Source organism: Pseudorasbora parva, chromosome 23 (genome assembly GCF_024679245.1).
Source record: "Pseudorasbora parva isolate DD20220531a chromosome 23, ASM2467924v1, whole genome shotgun sequence".
Lineage (NCBI taxonomy): Eukaryota > Metazoa > Chordata > Actinopteri > Cypriniformes > Gobionidae > Pseudorasbora > Pseudorasbora parva.
Window position 1 is genome coordinate 4,477,989 of NC_090194.1, and position 17,781 is coordinate 4,495,769.

At 39.1% G+C, this 17,781-nt stretch overlaps 1 protein-coding gene across 2 annotated transcripts; it reads right to left on the reverse strand.

Moving 5' to 3' along the window:
* Window positions 1-1,351: 1,351 nt before the first annotated feature.
* Window positions 1,352-17,132, reverse strand: jhy (junctional cadherin complex regulator). 2 transcript variants are annotated; one of them, XM_067433790.1, is made up of 8 exons: window positions 16,441-17,132; window positions 12,944-13,463; window positions 8,825-8,929; window positions 7,000-7,568; window positions 6,051-6,336; window positions 4,272-4,358; window positions 3,607-3,741; window positions 1,352-2,247 (listed from the first exon to the last, which is right to left on the reverse strand). In XM_067433790.1, the coding sequence occupies exons 1-8, from the start codon at window positions 16,764-16,766 to the stop codon at window positions 2,062-2,064; spliced, it is 2,214 nt and encodes a 737-aa protein (XP_067289891.1). In that variant the 5' UTR covers window positions 16,767-17,132; the 3' UTR covers window positions 1,352-2,061. The 2 variants fall into 2 exon arrangements, with proteins under 2 accessions (XP_067289891.1, XP_067289892.1); XM_067433791.1 differs by having other exon boundaries at window positions 17,016-17,086.
* Window positions 17,133-17,781: the final 649 nt, after the last annotated feature.

Consider the following 17,781-nt stretch of genomic DNA (forward strand, 5'->3'; position numbering starts at 1 on the left):
TAAAATAGGTTGGCCTAATTTAAAAATTGGTAGGCTATTAAAAAAAGAAAAACTTGGCCTGCATTTAATGCTGTCTTCACTTACTTCACGTAAATTTCCTACTTCACTTCTGAAGTCGATTAATCTGAAGTGATTGAGCTCATCCCATTCAAAATTTGACTTTTTATTTTTATAACTAGGAAACTCATTCTGATAACACAAAGGCTGCATATTTATTCAAAAGTGCCTACTTTTTGCAGTTTAGTCATAGCTTCAGAGAGTGAATTGTTCGTTTTACGAGAATTTCTGTCCGTTATTAATCTCATTTCAGTGTTTTTAGCGCAGTATCCAACTCACGAAATAGCGGTCATTATGTCTGGCTTCCGGTGTCATTCGCTTTCAGTTATTTTACCTGTACAAAAACATTCCGTTATAGGCTAATGCTTTATATTGCAAACTTTTCATTGTCATCATATTATTTTAATTTAATTATCAAAAACACACCTGTGTGTAGCACAAATATACCGTTCACTGCACCTTGTTATCTTTCTAATTGCGAATGGGAACTCTTAAAAATAGCTTACTTCCGCTTTGCAAAATTAGATGGATAATAACGTGATAAAACTGTAGGGTATTTTCCGAGGTAGCATACCGTCCGATGCAAACAGCAATCGCGCAAGCTGTTGCTATGGTTACCTACTCACTCAAACATTTTTTTCTGTTCGCGAAAACACTGTTGACACGAACTATGTGAGAGAGAAAAAATATATATATGATACATATCTTTTTTACTTGTTTGTGAGAGGGGACAGGTCTTGATTAGGGAGGCCATGCCCACACAAACTGCTCATAATTTCCTCTCCTTTTTGGTAAAAATGTGGTTAGCCTACTAAAAGCAGGACTCAACAAGTGTCGTACAATAACCAAATATACATTTCTATAAGCAAAACAAAAATCTATATAGCGGCAACAGGCCTTTTTGAAACTCTAACAGGGTATGTGGCACACTTCCATCCTTTGAAAAGCAATTCATGTCGTTTTGAAAACGTGATTCTGATTTAGCCGGGGAAAATAAAACACTGCAAGAGAATAGGCCGTGTGGAAGGTGATCAATTAAAAGATTAAGCGTTTTGCAACACATGGACGCATCTGCATGTTGCTCTAATAGCAGAGCCATCAGCTCATTTTCAGGGGCCTGCCGCCTCCTTCAGCACTGTCCACAGATCAAAGCCTGCCTCAGTCTCCCAATCTGTAAAAAGGGATGCTAATTCAACCTCCTTCATGTGCGTTTGAGAGAGACCCCTTCAATTAACTGATTTCAATGGCAGGAAACACAGAGAGAGAGGAAAAAAAGATGCAAAGAGAGTCGGTCTGGAAAGGCAACATTTCTCATTAATTCAAAAGGTCCAGCATTTATTAGCCTCGCCTCTGAGGCTTAACACTGGAAACGCAGAGTATCAAAGCAGACATGATGGGTTAAATAGAGGCTATAATCTAATTAAAATATTACATAGGAGTAAATAGCTCTTTGATAACGATCTAAAGCTTCCATTAAAGAAATAGGTGCTTGAGCTTGTTTTAGGGGGAAAATTATCACTTTAAAATACAGAAAACAAGTTTGTGGGCTCTAATAAGGGAGGCTTCAAAGTGTCATCCTTATTTGACCTATTTTTTTCTCTCTGTGAAAGAAAAGGGCAGGCGAAAGTGGATATAATCAGACTAATAGCCGGGAACTGACAGAAAACGGCACGTTACACTGGGTTAATGGTGCATCCAGGTGTGCTTGAAGAGATTGGTGCTCTTGTGCACAGGCCTATTGAAACAAGGGGAAAATAGCAGGATAATGCAAAGCCAAGCAACAAAACCCCACAGCATTTCATTCCAGATTCCATGTTTTTGGAATCGGTACGCAGTGGGTTGTGCGCTACACACCTGTTCCACTTTCAGTGCTTTGCAAATGAGCAGGATTACAAGAAATATAATTTATGTATACAGTACACACAAAGTTAAAGCAAGATAAGTAAGGATTCTATAGAAGTGCAATTGACAACTCATATGCGTGCTGCTTCTAAAGGCTTTAGATTAAATGGCATGAATGGTTTTGAAGCAAGCCACGGCACGTTTCTCATCCTCGTGCCGTCTCAACATCTCCAGGGTGGCCAGATGGATCGGGTCCGTTTCCTGCAGATATTGGGGCTGCTCTCTGGGTCTGTCCTTTGACTTTGGAGGGGGTTTGGGCTTTGCGATAGTTTTGGCATATTCTAAAGCCTGGTCAAAATAAGATTGCAAAAAATTATTTGAGATTGGATTAATATATACATATTATCCACAGTTTAAATATTTTATTAATAATAAACAATAAAATATATATATATATTATTATATATACAACTGTAAACCACTCTGGATGCAAGATATATGGGATTGTTTACCCAAAAATGAAAATTCTGTCAATAATTACTCACCCTCATGTCGTTGCAAACCTACAAGTCTTCCGTTCATCCTCAGAACACAAAGATCTTTTTGATCAAATCTGAGAGCTTCCTGTACTCTCCATTGACAGCTATGTAACTCCCACTTTGAAACTTCAAAAAGTTCATAAAGAGATCATAAACCTAATTCATATCAATAAAGCGGTTTAATCCAAAATTTTCTCAAGAGACAATAGGTTTGTATGATGAACAGACTGAATTTAGGCATTTATTCACATCTATTCCTAAACATTCTCACACAGTTGTGTTAAACAGAAGTTCATGCATGTTCGCTAGACATGGAAGAACCATTGAGGTTCATTCTCCTGTTACGTGACACGTTTGAGGTTCTGTAAGAACCAATAAGGTTCATTCTCCTGTTACGTGACACGTTTGAGCTTCTGTAAGAACCAATAAGGTTCATTCTCCTGTTACGTGACACGTTTGAGCTTCTGTAAGAACCAATGAGGTTCATTCTCGTGTTACGCAGCATGTTTGAGCTTCAAGTGAGAACCAGTGAGGTTTATTCTCTTGTTATGTGACACGCTTAAGCTTCTGTAAGAACCAATGAGGTTCATTCTCCTGTTACGTGACACGCTTAAGCTTCTGTAAGAACCAATGAGGTTCATTCTCCTGTTACGTGACACGTTTGAGCTTCAGCGAGAACCAATGAGGTTCATTCTCCTGTTACGTGACACGTTTGAGCTTTAGCGAGAACCAATGAGGTTCATTCTCCTGTTACGTGACACGTTTGAGCTTCAGCGAGAACCAATGAGGTTCATTCATGTGTTACGCAGTAAGTTTCTCACAAGCCAAGCAGGATCGGTTGAGCTTCTGTTTATGTTAACCAATGTTCAATGTGTATAAAAAACAAAATTGAATCTGTTCATCATATCAAGCAATTGAGTCTCTTCAGAAAATTTTGACTAAACTGCTCTATACATAAATATTAGCTTTTTACAGTCGCTCAGTGAACTTTTTGAAGCATCAAACTGGTAGATCTTCATTTGTGTTCCAAAGATTAACAAAGGTCTTTTTTTTGTTTTAATGACATGAGGAATGACACGAGGCTGAGAAATTAATGACAGAATTTTCCTTTTTGGATGAACTACCCTTCAAGTAAAGCTCCTGTTTTCAGAATGAGATTCTCCTATACCTTCCTCCTGGGAACGGTGTCCTTGTTGTCACTGCCCACTGGGTCCTTGGACGACAGAGAGGGAATCCTACTTATCTTCTTGTTCTGTTCGCGGATCACATTTGAATACAGCTTCTGTCGTCTAATTTTCTCTGCCTAACAGCAGTGAAAGAAAGAGCAGCAAGATTACAAAAGGGAGCTTTAATTACCTAAGCCATTTCTCCCCTAAGGCCCCTCTGTTTCTTTGTACATCCATCCATGAAGCTACTCAACAGCTGCAAATAAAACTCATCATGCCTCCAGAATCAGTGTTAACACCTCTCCCAGGCTGTGAGCGGTGCAAAAACAGTTATTTCCCATAAACATTTTACATCAGCCGAGCTCTTTCTGCTTTTTGAGGGCTATGCTCATTAGATTAGTTGGCCCATTTCCATTGTGTTCAGAAACACAAGTCTTTTAAATTCATGAGGAAATGAAAAGAGGGGGTTATTGAGACACGGCCATACTTGACAATTGGACGTAGCAATTAGGGATTAGCTAAATCAATATTCAACAAAGAGAGCACCAATTATCCATTGAGGCTCTCTCGTATAACTCCACACACACAAATTATTCTGACTTAACAACATTATTTGTGAATATCGTCGGACGCTTAAGTCTTTATACAATCTGAAGTGAGTATTTACCACAGCTTCTGGTATTGTGTTTGTTGGTCCAAGACCTCCAAGCTTCACCTCCTGTCTCATGTCTTTGTAGTCCTTCAGCGTATAAGCCTGAAAAGAAGCATACATATTTATTTATTATCCACATGACTGTTATAAACAGCAAAGATATTATACGAAAAAGTGGGAGAGAATCTGTCTGGATCTTAAGGTGCACTCATGCAACAATCCGCAAACAAAAGCGCTAATCAGGTCAGGCTCCTTGAGGTTCTCAGGACTCAACCATTGGTCATGGACACTGCAGGATGGCTGTTTTCCACTCTGATCTGCTTCCCTTTGGGCTGCCACACTAGCTGTTTTACAAATTTATCCCATAATCCTATGAGACATGATGGCGGGCACATCAAGGTGAGGAGATCAAGCTTCTCCCAGGAAAGCAATCTGTTTTATGGTGTAAGAACCGTATAATCCGGACACAGCATCAAGTGGATGTGTTCCATGACATAATGACCCTTAAATTGTGACGTCTTCATGCAGCACTGAACATATTACTGATCTATGCCATTCTGTTATTTTATTTTAAAGCTGTATGACTTTCTTTCTTCAGTAAAACACAAAAGACTATATTTTGTAAAACATCTCAATCCATATAGTCAAGGTTTTTGTCCATACAATGAAAGTCGTGGGGTCCAATATATCATTTGGACAAATACATTCATGTGAACTATATATGGACACAACTGTTGAGTAAACTGAAATATTCAATCTGTGTAAATGGCGCATTGCTGTTGAGTATGTCTGCTCCTAAGAGAGACTTTCCTGCAGAGCTCAAGGTGCTAGAGGACAAAGAGGCTATCATTAAATGCAAATCACCATCTTACCAGCCCTGGTCCGCACAGACGGGGGTGCTGCTTAATCACCTTATCCTCTAACGCTTTTCAATGTCGTCTTTGTGACCGTGCCTTATATCATCATCTCATCGCAATTAAGAGTGTCTTCAATTACTTATACAATTAACCTGCTGTCTGAATCGGCCCACACAATAATCATTACATCTGCACCGGGCCCCATTGAGATACTGTCATGGCAACTTAAAGATGGTTACTAAGTATAAACAGGAGATTGTCGTCCTTGCGCTAATTGATTTGCTATATTGCTAATTATTATAAGAATTGCGCCATGTGGGTTTAAATAAGGGTTTTCACTCCTTTGCAGTGTTCTCCTTCACTAAAATCTAAAATATTACAATGTATATTAAAAGTATCATTTAATTTATTTACAAAAATATATCAATATATTATAAATTAAATGAAATATTATATTTACATTTTCTATTTCATTTTACATTTATTTGAAACCCCTTATAAGCTAAGTAGTGTCAGGCTGTAAAATGCTAAAGTGTCATTACTAGACAATAGGTGTTCGAGTCCTGGAGGGCCACTATCCTGCAGAGATTAGCTCAATCTTGCCTCAACACACCTGTCTGGAAGTATCTAGTATGCCTAGTAAGACCCCTTAGTTTCGACCAGCCGCCGAGGGTACATCGGCTGTACACTTGTTATTGTGGTGCAATATGGGATAGAATGAGTGAACTCTATAAATTCCACAATGGTTTCGGACACGACTAAAAATAGCTGTCCCCTCAAACAGTGACATATTTAAGGTTATAGGGGGCAATTTCTGATTTAGCCATTGATTAACTAACTGATGAATCTAAACCAGCAGGACCGTTACCCTCCAAGAACAGGATTGGACACCCCTGAACTAGACAATGCATGCATGATATACACACAATATACACACCTTATAATTTGTTTTAGCTTTCAGCTGTCTGTATTTTTCCATTTGTGAAAGGTAACCTTCTGAGCTGCTTCTGTGGATTGGATTCAGCAGCTGCTCTGATCTATTTGAGCCGAGTTCTGTGTCGCTGCCGTTAGCTCTGCCTATAGGGGGCAGCACTGTGTAAAGAGCAGAGATCTGTGTTGGGGGCACAAATGGTCCCACGCTCTCGTCATCATTGGGCAAAACCTCAGGTGGATAGTGGCCGGCCTCCACTTGAGGAGATGTGGGCAATTTTAGCATTGGTATCCTACAGAAACACGGAGCACGTCATGAATGCCAAGGCTTATGGAACATGTTCTGCATATTGCAAAAATTCATTTTTAAAACACCAATAAAATCAATGTATTTGAAGCTGCAGTGTGTAATTACTGTGGCACCAAATGGAATTACTAAAAAATAAAAAATAATGTCCAAATATCTTTTTTTCAATTTGTTCAAATAAACTATGTTTTTTAAATATATTTATTTATTTTAAAAAACAACTTTTACTATGAACAATATAAGTACGTGGATAGTTTTGGATAAAATATATAATTAAACCAACCTTGACTTGTCATAAAAAGGACAAATATATATGTTTAAAGAGACCACACTCATGAGGGTCTGCAGGGGTTCTCTTAATGATCATTTCATGTTTTGTTTTTGTTTTGTTTGTTTTTTGCATGCTGCATCTTTACTTAATGCTCACAAAAATAAAAAATAAATCATTATAAAATGTGTGAACTGAAGTATGAATTGATTTTGTAATGCATTTTTAATAAATTAACAGGACAAAATATGACTGTTATCAAGCATCCATATTAGGCTGTACTAAAACAACACCTTTAAAACAATTTAATATATAAACATACATACTAAATACTGTGGGTTTGTGTTGGCATACTTGCATGAAGTATGTTTGTGGACTTGCCTGAGTCTGTTGTGATTCTTAAATGATGAATTTTCAAATGCATTGTTAAGAGGTTTCCCAGCATGCCTCTGAGGGACACTTCTGTCCACAGCATGTACCACTCCAGAATGGGGGGCTGGGGAAGATACAACTGCTTTTGGAGCCAATCTCATCTGCCCTTCTGAATTAGGAAGCACAGAGTGGTGATAACCTGGTTGTAAAAAGGGTGGGTTTAACAGACCAAGCCTGTCCCATTGCAGTGCTTTAGAAACAAGAGTTACAATTGTCTCTTTCTGAGAAAGATTCAGTGGCTGTGCTGGATTGGCAGGTGTTTGGAGGTTTATGTTGAGGTTGACGGTTGGTGGAGCTTGAGTGTAAGAAGGGAGTCTAGACTGGTGTTGTGGTGGGTCATGGGTGTAGGCCACTGGAGAGTCCTGCGATAGGCCATCAGCACTGATGACGTGTCTCTCTGGAAGGGGTTTAATAAGGTGAGCACTGGGTTTGGATTCGGGAACCGGTGGCTTAGGCTGATCTGGATGGTTGCTGGTTTTCTCTCTCCTTTTCGGTTCCTTCCTCTCTTTATGGCTCTGCTATAATTAGGGCAAAAAATTAAGATTTATTTAAGTCAAGTAACCTTAACTTACAGTACATAGCAATTTATAAAATACAGATGGTTTTAAAGCACCTCGAGACTCATAAACAGGAAAATTACAAGAATCAGTGATGCAAACTTGATCAGATATGAGACAAATTCTGCAGAAAAGCAGCTCTAAAAAGATCTAAAAAATCTCAAGTTAGTTGCGTTGGCTCAGTTCAATTACTGTGTAAAGTTCATCAATTATGAAACAAGTTCCATTCAGCTATAAGCAGTGTCGTTATTCAGCTCAAGTTAATTTAGTGTTGATCCAGATCAGTTTAATAGCAATGTCGATGCTGTCATCTAGCTCTATTCATTGCAAGTTTTGTTCTCTGATAGTGTCAGTGCAGTGCATTTGATCATACTACTGTCTTTTAAACCCCAACTAAGCAAGCAAAAAATCTCACCAAAGCACTGAAAATGGATTCTGAGCTAAGATTACATGAAGCTACATTTTGGATGTTGTTTTTCAAAGTCTGAAGGCACAAAAGAATGATATTAGGATAAATGAAATATTTTCCCAAATATGACGAGCAAAATCCATTTGCACAAAATAATGCCCCTTAAAAATTAAATTACAAATACAAGCATCACAAAGGTTTTGACGATAGCGTCCCACACACTCTTATTCTAAATATTTCAGGGCAAGGGCTAAAAGAAACCATCCCATTGAGCAGAGATATGCCCTTATATAACCATGGCTTCATGCCTATTGTCATGACCGAGAAGAGAGACAGGAGCATTTATATAATGTTTCTTTGTGGTGAGCCTGGCATGCACGGGGGACCGATGGACATTATTCTTGTGCGGTCTGGGGCTGTGCCTCAGCATGTAATGCCTCTGATTTAGCCAACACCAGCTTGCACCATTCTTAATGGGAAAATATTTACACTCCTCTGCTTGCCGGCATTAAGGTGACCGTTCAAGTGCTCAAAATAATGATGCTTCTCCATTCCCCCTCTTTCCTCGGCACAGGCTCCTTTTCAAGACATTTCAGAGGCTCCATTGTGCCTGAACAACTCTATCAGAAATTGCGTCCATCACAGGAGAAATGAAATCCCGGGTGACAGTGTGCCCACTGTGCAGACATTTTCATCTTGAGAGGAAGCCCTCGCAGACTGTTATGCATTAGGCCAATGGATTGTGCCAAGCAGCCCCACCTACGTCTTCACAGATAGAGATGGATGGAATCAATAAAGCGAGCTCTACCTTCAGTTTTTGTGTTTTTTGGAGCCACATCAGCTCGGGATCCCGAACATTGTCTTGACTCTCCGGGCTACAAGTTGCGATAGTCTCGTAAGAGGTTTTTCTGGGCTGTGGGAAGAGAAGAAAGAAGAGTCAGGGGAGTGACTGCTTGATAAACATCCTTTTAATAATTCACCCATTGCCATGTAGGTTATTTCGCCTCACATTTATATGCAAGTATTGATTGCAAACAACAGGCGCAAACTGTGCACTGTGAGAGCGAAACAAAGACATCCGTGAGAATGAGAAGAAATGGCTGAGCGATAAATTACATGGCGTGTGTGGTGTAAACGTGTGCTGACAACTGTAATTTATCATGCACCTACTCAAAAACAGAGCTGACAGCCACTCAGGCTTATCTATAAAATAATTTGACCCTGAGTGTCTGGCAAACTTAACAATTCAATTGACTTTTTATGATCAACTTTTCATTCTTAATTACTAACCACAGCTCCTCTGAGCTGACCTACGTGTGTCAAGAAGAGTGTTTTATTGATTCTCTTTAAAATGATTCTCTCGAAGCAGTTCGGAGATAAGTGTCTAGATACAGCCACGTTACATCAGTGCACTCTCTCAATTTTTCTTAATGTACCCGTTCAGAAGCGGAATATCTACAGCTAATGCTGTAATGAAAATCATTTAGTAAACTTCCAGTCACTTTGGCTGCTGAGGACAATTCTCACCGATCGATGGTATTGACAGCTTGCGGCGTCCCTGAATGCATGCAGTTAATTCTGAAAGCGTGAATAGAGGAAGGTCAAAGAGACACATGCAGCACTGAGTGGATTGAGTTGTAACATATCCATCAATAAACAGGCAGCCATGTATTTAGCGAAAGGCCATGTGCGCAAGGAACTGATTTACCAACAGCCTTCAACGTTCCTCTGAGAAATGGACAGTTATTTGTTAGGGGAAAACACCAAACCGCACCAGTGATCTTCATTTGGTGGTTCCAGATGGATGGATGAACAGACAGACGTATGGATGGACAGATGGATGTTCATATTTTTATACAGCAATTAGACTGTATGAAATTGACCCAGCAAGCAACACCTGTCTTCACCGTCTCGGTTAACTACAGTGCCGATATATATTTTTTAATTTATATAATTATCTTGAATTTGGTTACATGTCACGTTGGCCAAAACAACTTGCGAGATGTATGATAATCCATCATCTAAGCAAGAAGACAAGGTGTTTGGTTTCCTTCCTTTGACATGTTCTTGTTCTAGATAACTAATATTCTTGGGGTAGGGTAAGACATCTATTACATTTTGCTTTGTTTTACCCTGGACGTCAGGGCTGTGTTTGGACGGCCATTCGGTTTCCTAACCGAAAGTTAGGAAATCACACCCAAAACAGCATTGAGAAAAAACGACCAGGCAATGCGCAAATGTTCATAGTACTGGTCCTCATTATAAATGAAAATATCCATCGGGGCAAAAATGTATTGCAATATCCGCTGTTTGTTATGATGCACGGTTAATAGGAGGCTGCGCATCCAGCTCATTTTCCTGTATCGGGCAAGTATCATTTCGAGTAGTGAGATTGAGCTGTGCTGTAACAGGTGTGTGAGTAGCAGACATCACAGACCTGCCCTTCATGTCCTCTTAGCCGCAGCAGGCCACAACCTCTGCCCCATCCACGACCACTGCCTTTTGTCTGCCATTTTAATAATCTCAATCAAATTGAGGAAATGATCAAACAAAATTGCATTTTGAGCTTCATAAGCTGTGTAATATCTATTCTGTTAAATTGGGCCCCGTAATTGCCTCTTGGGGCGAGACGTGGCACAACAAAGTCAGGCGATTGGAGCTTGCCATTTTCCTCAAGACTGGGAAACACAGCTTTTGCGATGAAGACTTCAAAGGGCCGCAATTCTTGAATTGCATTTGGTTGCTATTGTGACCGCCCAGGCAATCTTGATTAGGTGTTTACACTGAGGTAGGGTATACAGTGGCAGAGAGCCGCGGAGCCTTGGTCTAGAGCTATTAAGAGATTGTACATTATGTTTCTGGCTTTGAAGTGAGGGTCTGGGGGATGACGAGGGATTGGGGCTGAGTGCAATGGCAGAAGATTGCACTGCTACTTCTGTCTTTATCAAAGGGGTCTCTGCTGGAGCTCATCATCACTCCCACACACGCCGGTAGGAAGTTGGTGCATTATGAGATTGTGTACATTTAATAACACGCCTAATTATCAGGAGTTAGGGGTTCGTGAAAGAGTAAATAGTGGCTTTTTAAAAGCCCAACAAACGCGCCCCGATAATGATGTCGAAAACTGATGGGAGCTGAGGGGCTTTTTATTCCCTTTGAAGGAAACACAAAAAGGGCAAAAGTAAAGGCTGTGTATCAAATTTACGAACAGGCGCTTAGCTACATAACGAACGCAAGGCATGAGGTTTTGTGCTCTCTCTCTCCCTCTCATAGTAGGCAAATGACAAAAAAGCAAACCTTTAACAAAGTGGCCGAAGCATTTCGATTGCTCTTCATGTGTTATGTTGTACTGCAAAAGACTTGTTGTATGATAATCTGCCATGTGGAACTTATTTCTTGACAGAATTTAGACATTAATGTGCTGTGAGTAAAAACAAACAAACAAACAAACAAAAAAGATATATTTCATATCATTATTTGTGCGTTATTTCTACTAATCCTTAACTGGGGTAAAAATGGATCCGACAGATATTTTTCATGTTCAAACATGTTTACGCTGTTGAAATAATGCATGCAATTTCAAGTTTTACAACCTGTTCCCACTGAGTTATCCATATCTTCCAATCCCTTTCAATGGCTTTTCAAAAAAATCTATACAGGTTTAAGAGCATCTCTTAATCTTTTTATATTATCTTCAATGATATAAAAACATGGAATACATGGGGCTACATGGAATACTTCCTTGGTTTCTTTTGAAAATCCTTAAGTTGCCACTTTTCTTTTTCCAGGGACATGAAAAATAAACTCAAAATAAAAAATTTTCAATGAGCCGCCTCTTTAAGACTTACAATACTGCGTAGTAAATTGAACTTGACAGTGCACCATATTTCTTGGGAAGACAATGCGCTGAATTCATACCAGGGCACCGCTGGTGCATTCAGAGCACCGTCTAAAGCGGGGAGAGCTTTCCTCCGTTTACCATGTCACAATGCTAACGGCTCTTCACTATGCTAATGCAGCTGATGTGAGACATTAAGGTGGGACTGGGCTCAGATGGGCTGGGTAAGGTCTTAAATGTAGCAAATACACATGGGCCACAGTGTGCAGACAAGCCAACCCTGCCAATTATACCCTGGGCCAGGTGCACTGATAACTAAGAGCCTATTGGTAACCATGCCCCTCTGATGTTCTTAACAGCCACTGTTGTGCAGATCAACTCATAATAGGCACTACATAGACCGCCATGATTCATTCTCTTCTATCTGCTCCATCTGAAGACTCTGTGTCTGCCAAATTAATTTCCGTGACACAGGCAGTGTGGTCTCCTTAAAACCAGGAGCAATGAAAACACCAAGGTCACTTATTCAGATTAAAAGATAAAGGTCAGATCATGATATGGCCTTGTTTGTGCATTAACAAAATCTATACACAATCAAATACTTAAAAAGGAATGCATCTAGACAAAATACACACTACATCGAGAAGATGTGTGATAAATGCAGTTAACTAAAATATACAAAATGAAAATTATAATATAAGCCTACTTCTAACAGCAATGAAATACAGTCATTATGTTGTTATTGAAATGAATGGTGAATTACTTGAAAAAAGCACTAATTAATTTAGGATAATGGGTAATTAAAAAATGATTTTACAAATGGAGTCATCATTCACATGAAAATGTCAATGGAATAACACTAGCCTTGGGCCTAAACTACCCAATATCTGATGCTGAGGAAGCTGAGACTGTACGCTGTGTTAGTCCACCCCCTAGTGGTTAGCAATGAGACTTCAATTCGGTCACCAATTGCAAGGCAAGGCAAGTTTATTTGTATAGTTTAATATGGTATAAACTAAATTTTATCATGGAATACCCATAGGAGAGAATACATAAATATATGAAATGTAATGTTGCAAAAATACTTACTTGCTTTGTTTGATCCGGTTTATCCTTCTGCTGAAGAGCGTTCAGGTAAGACCCCTGCTTATGTGTGTTGAGACCAAGAGTTGCTTTGTTACGCTCCACAATGTCTTCCTTACTTCTGACTGGCCTCGGATCAGAAAGTTGTCGAGAGCTCGTCTTCTGGGGTGAAACTGATTTGACATTCAGGTGCTCTCCATCATCCCATGGTGTGCCTTCAGAGGACATGCAAGAACTTTTGGATTCGGGGGAATCCAGAATGGCTTCCTGATGTGGGTGCAGGTGGAAAGGAGATGATGGTGATTGGGATAAATCTTTTTCCATCTGAACTGTGGGTGGATTACTGACAACGACATAATCTCGTCTGCTACCTAGAGCCACGTTCTCCAAAGGTTCAAAACTATCTTCAGACGAGGGGAGAGAAAGTCTCCCATTTAGTTGATTGAGAAACTGACCCCCTTCCTGATTCTTCCTCCAGTTTGGGTCGTAACGCAAGTCTGCATATTCATCTTCAGGGGGAGTTTGTCTGAAATATTTCAAAAAGAGTTAAAAAGAAATAAGTCATAAACACTTAGCTTCAAATTGAAGAGCAGGCTGGCTGCATCTCATTTAGTGCTTTTGGCATTGTCAGTAAGACAGTCTGAATGCCTCAAACAGCCATCAAAACACAAGGGGAAAAAATCAGCTACACTTCTCAGCCGAAGCGAAATTGTAATAGCGTGTTGTAGTCTCTCCCCCCACCGCCTTCTCTTACCTCTAATGACTATGGGTCTGAAGACCACAATTTGGGGATAGTTTTGCAAATGGCTAATTCAAACATATGAAATAGGTTCAAACTACAACCTAATGTGCTCCTAGCATCATTGGATGAAAAGATCTCATTAAAATAATTAGAAGAGTGCCTCTTTGTTGTGTGCCTCTGAATAGTACAAGATGCTCTTCACATATGATGCCAAATATGAGGCTGCCTGGATGCATGGCACTTCAGCCAATGAGGGCAAAGGGCAAGGAATGGCTCTGTAATGATTCCACCGACATGGTCTTGAGAATGCGACGCGGGCTCACAGCTGTGACGGGGTCTTTAACATGCAAAGTCTCTCTTGTGCTAATATAAATGAATTAAATCCAATAGGAAACACGGACTATTGCTTTCAGCTCATTTCATTCTGAATCTGAATGCGACACTTGAGTCTCTTTGAAGACAATGTGTGCAGTAAAGAGGATGTAAACTAAATGGGTAGTTATTAGCTTCAATGATATTATGCCAAATATTGCTGCATGCCATTCATTCGCAGGGTTTCATTCTTCAGCATGAAAATATGATAAGGGAGCTGCTTCGCTTCGACAATAAAGTCTTTATGTTGAGGTTCGCCATTACCGTTATGAAAAAAACTATACATGGGGTTAAGTACCACTTCAGCGCATCAATCTGCAAAAATTAAAACAAACGCCTCCCGTTTTTATCCCGAGGCAGATTTTGAGTGGCGGCCACAACAGTTGGGCTGGAGATGAAGGAGTGGAGACAGATGCGGTGATCCACACTTCAGATTCCAGCAATCTGTGTTTCGGCAGCGCAGAGAGCTCGTTCATTCATTGCCAACAAAGCAACTGCTTTTTAACAGACTACTGAATGAGACCTTATTGTGGTAACGTCCTGCAAACTAAAAATCTAATTTCCCCTAAATGAGGGTACTTGTTTGGAAAGTACAAAAATTAGTGGGTATTTCGGCTCAATTAAAATGCAAGCGCAAACATCATTTTCAAAGACTGTCATTATCTATTAGACATGTGAATAAAAGCTGTCAGTCATCTCGGCTGTCTGCAGAGCAGCTAAACACAAAAAGCTCAGTCATTTTATTGGTGATTCATTTAGTGTTTTCAGGTATTGCCATTGTTTATTCCGTCTATCTCGGCAACAGAAGCTAAACCTGACATTCAAAATAGAGGGACATTCAATAGGCAATTCAATAGGTTCTTAGCCTACACCCAAATACATGAATGCTTGCCTGTCTTGCCTTTTTTGTCCCATTTAATAAATTTTACCTACCTTTAATATGTGAAAATATAATGTACATTCATTTAATGAAAAAATAGTTGAGAAGAAGACCTTAAATGCAACAGTTATGATCTTAGTAAGTTTATTGCTCGGCTCCTTCCTCTGTACTTTGACCTCTGGGTCATACCTAGTTACAGGTAACATCAAGGCAGCTGACAGTAAATATCAGATATGCAACTTAAAGCAAAAGGTCACTTCATTGTGATTATAGAATGAATCTGACCATAAAAATGTTAGCAGGTTGCTATCAGAACTGTCTGTGCTGAAAAACTGGAGGGAAAAAAGCCAAGAATCCAACTTTCCAACATTCTTCAATTTTGTTATCACCACCACACCAGAGGCCTGTTGCATGAAGCTTATCACACAATCTCTGGGTTTCAGAGTAGGTTTAGAGTTGACAAAAGCAAACAAATCCAACCTTGTTTAGATTAGGTTCATAACGCTCAGTATAAACTTGCTCTGTCAACTCAGGGTTTGATCCAGGGTTTGTGAATAACTCTGGAGCGCATGCACCTGAAAGTGTGAGACATGCAGCAAACAGCCAATCAGAGCATCAGTTACTTCTCTGCTGAAGATTAAGATACTTTTAATGAAAATTTTAAATTGAAATGCGTTCAGAGATAAACACTGCAGTAAACTGCAGTATATAAATATATATGCTGCTTTAAATCGGAGGAAAAGATTCAGGGCAAGTGGTTTTATTGCATCAGATATCAGATATATGTCACTTTGCTCACAGATGGTTGGTCCAGTTTTGGTTTATGTGAAATCTAACCCAGAATAAAACCTGCTCTGGGCCAGGTTATTGCAATGAACACCACTAAAAACCAACACACTTTTAGAGACAGAAAAAACTGTTTTGTTTGCTCAAACTAATCTCAAACTTACTGCTTCATGCAACAGGCCTCTGAGCTTCATTTTCAGCGAAGCGACGAATTTGTGTGAGCAAAATATCTATATTTAAAACTTTATGAAGTAAATTATCTAGCTTCCACCATTTTCATCTTTTACTCAACCTCATGTCGTTCCAAATCTGCATACCTTTGTTTCTTCTGTGGAACACGAAAGAAGATGTTTTGAAGATTGTTGGTAATACAACTGTTTTGATTACTACTGACTTCCATTGTTTTAATAAAACAAACAATAGAACTTACATTATATTTAACTTGCATATATTCTTTATGTGTGTTCCACAGAAGAAAGTTAAATGGTTTGGAAAGACACATGGGTGAGTAAATTACAGAATTGTAATGTCTTGAGTGAACTACTCTATTAAATATAGTGGAAAAAACATCAATGTAGTCTCTCGATTAATATTAGGTCATAAAACCTCCTGTATAAACAATTGAAATAGCATTTTACATCACAGGAGAGTCGTAGACTGCTTGAAAATGCCGTGTCAACTATTATTAGAGTTGGAAATAGCTCTGTAGCACTGTTACCTTACCTCAGTGGCTCATGTGTTCTTGGTTTCAGATCCAGACTATCATAAACATCAAGATGCTCTTCCTCACTGGCAGTCTTGGCACAATGCTTGGAGTTCTCAGCTGAGAAGCCAATGCGCATCTGAAGCTCTCGCTGGTACTCTTTCTCCTGCACCAAAGACTCAGTATCTGACTCCAGGGAATCCCACATCAGCGGTAAATCGGGCACGTTATCCCTTGGACTAGAGTCTGTGATCAAGTTGAATTTTAGGTTTGACTGTTTTAGCACCTTAACGTTAGGCCCGTTGGGCTCATGATGGCGTTGTTGCTCTGAGACGATCGTCTTCATGACTTATGTTATGTAACAAAATCAACATTAGTAGTGGTAAAACATTTATTTTCAGCTTAATTCAGATAGCGACGTTATTTGCGTTGAATGTTGCTAGTTCATTCGTTTGTTGACTGACTCCGAGTTGTGTGTTAACCCATGTTGCAATGTGTAAAGGCATCTTAAACGATGACACGATCAATTCTACAGCATCAAAATTTTACCTCGTACACAAATCCATATATATCCTCCGGATTTGTTGAGTTTTACCTGCTATGCATGTCGAAAGATGAGACGTTCATTTTCAGGTAACTTAACGTTTCGTTTGCTATACTGTTGCCGTGGAGACGTAGACGCCTGGGTGACCGGCTGCGCATGCGCAGAATAATTCCTAGCACCAACGCTGACGAACAAATACATAAATAAACTTAAAATAGTTACGAAATGTTTCTCATGTTAACGAAAAGCATACGTTTAAATAATTTAACATAATTTAATCCTCGTTACATAGCTCGGGGTTTTTCCAACTTTATGATTCCAGGAACGCCAGCAACCCTAAATAACCTTTTTTGAGGGGACCCTTCCTAAAATCCATCTATTTTTATGTATAAGAAACATTTAAATTGTTAAATAATAGTGTGACAAATACAAAATATTGTTTCCAGAGTTAAATTGGATATACTTACTGTTGGCTGTATAAACCTGGGGGGGGGGGGTCAATTAAAATATTTGTTTAAGCAACTTTCACAAACGTAAGCAGCTTATGCATTACTAACGATCGACTATATTGAGGGGGAAAAAATCCCTAGAAAGACACAAAGAAAACATACAATTCTGGAATACAATACACAGCATTTAGAAAAGAACAATATAGACTTTAACCCTTTTTGCTTTATATATAAAGCAAACTTGCATTATATATATATATATATATATATATATATATATATATATATATATATATATATATATATATATAATTTTTTTATTATTATTATTATTTGCTGAAATGTTCTGGGGACCCTTATAACCTTCT

What these genes read in the sequence shown, in the direction of transcription:
- jhy (XM_067433790.1), bottom strand. Translation starts at nt 16,766, where the DNA reads ATGAAGACGATCGTCTCAGAGCAACAACGCCATCATGAGCCCAACGGG. An exon ending in AAGCTAAAACAAATTATAAG is followed by an intron (nt 4,359 to 6,050) that starts GTGTGTATATTG and finishes GCTTCTTTTCAG; the next exon opens with GCTTATACGCTGAAGGACTA. An exon ending in ACACCGTTCCCAGGAGGAAG is followed by an intron (nt 2,248 to 3,606) that starts GTATAGGAGAAT and finishes TATTTTGACCAG; the next exon opens with GCTTTAGAATATGCCAAAAC.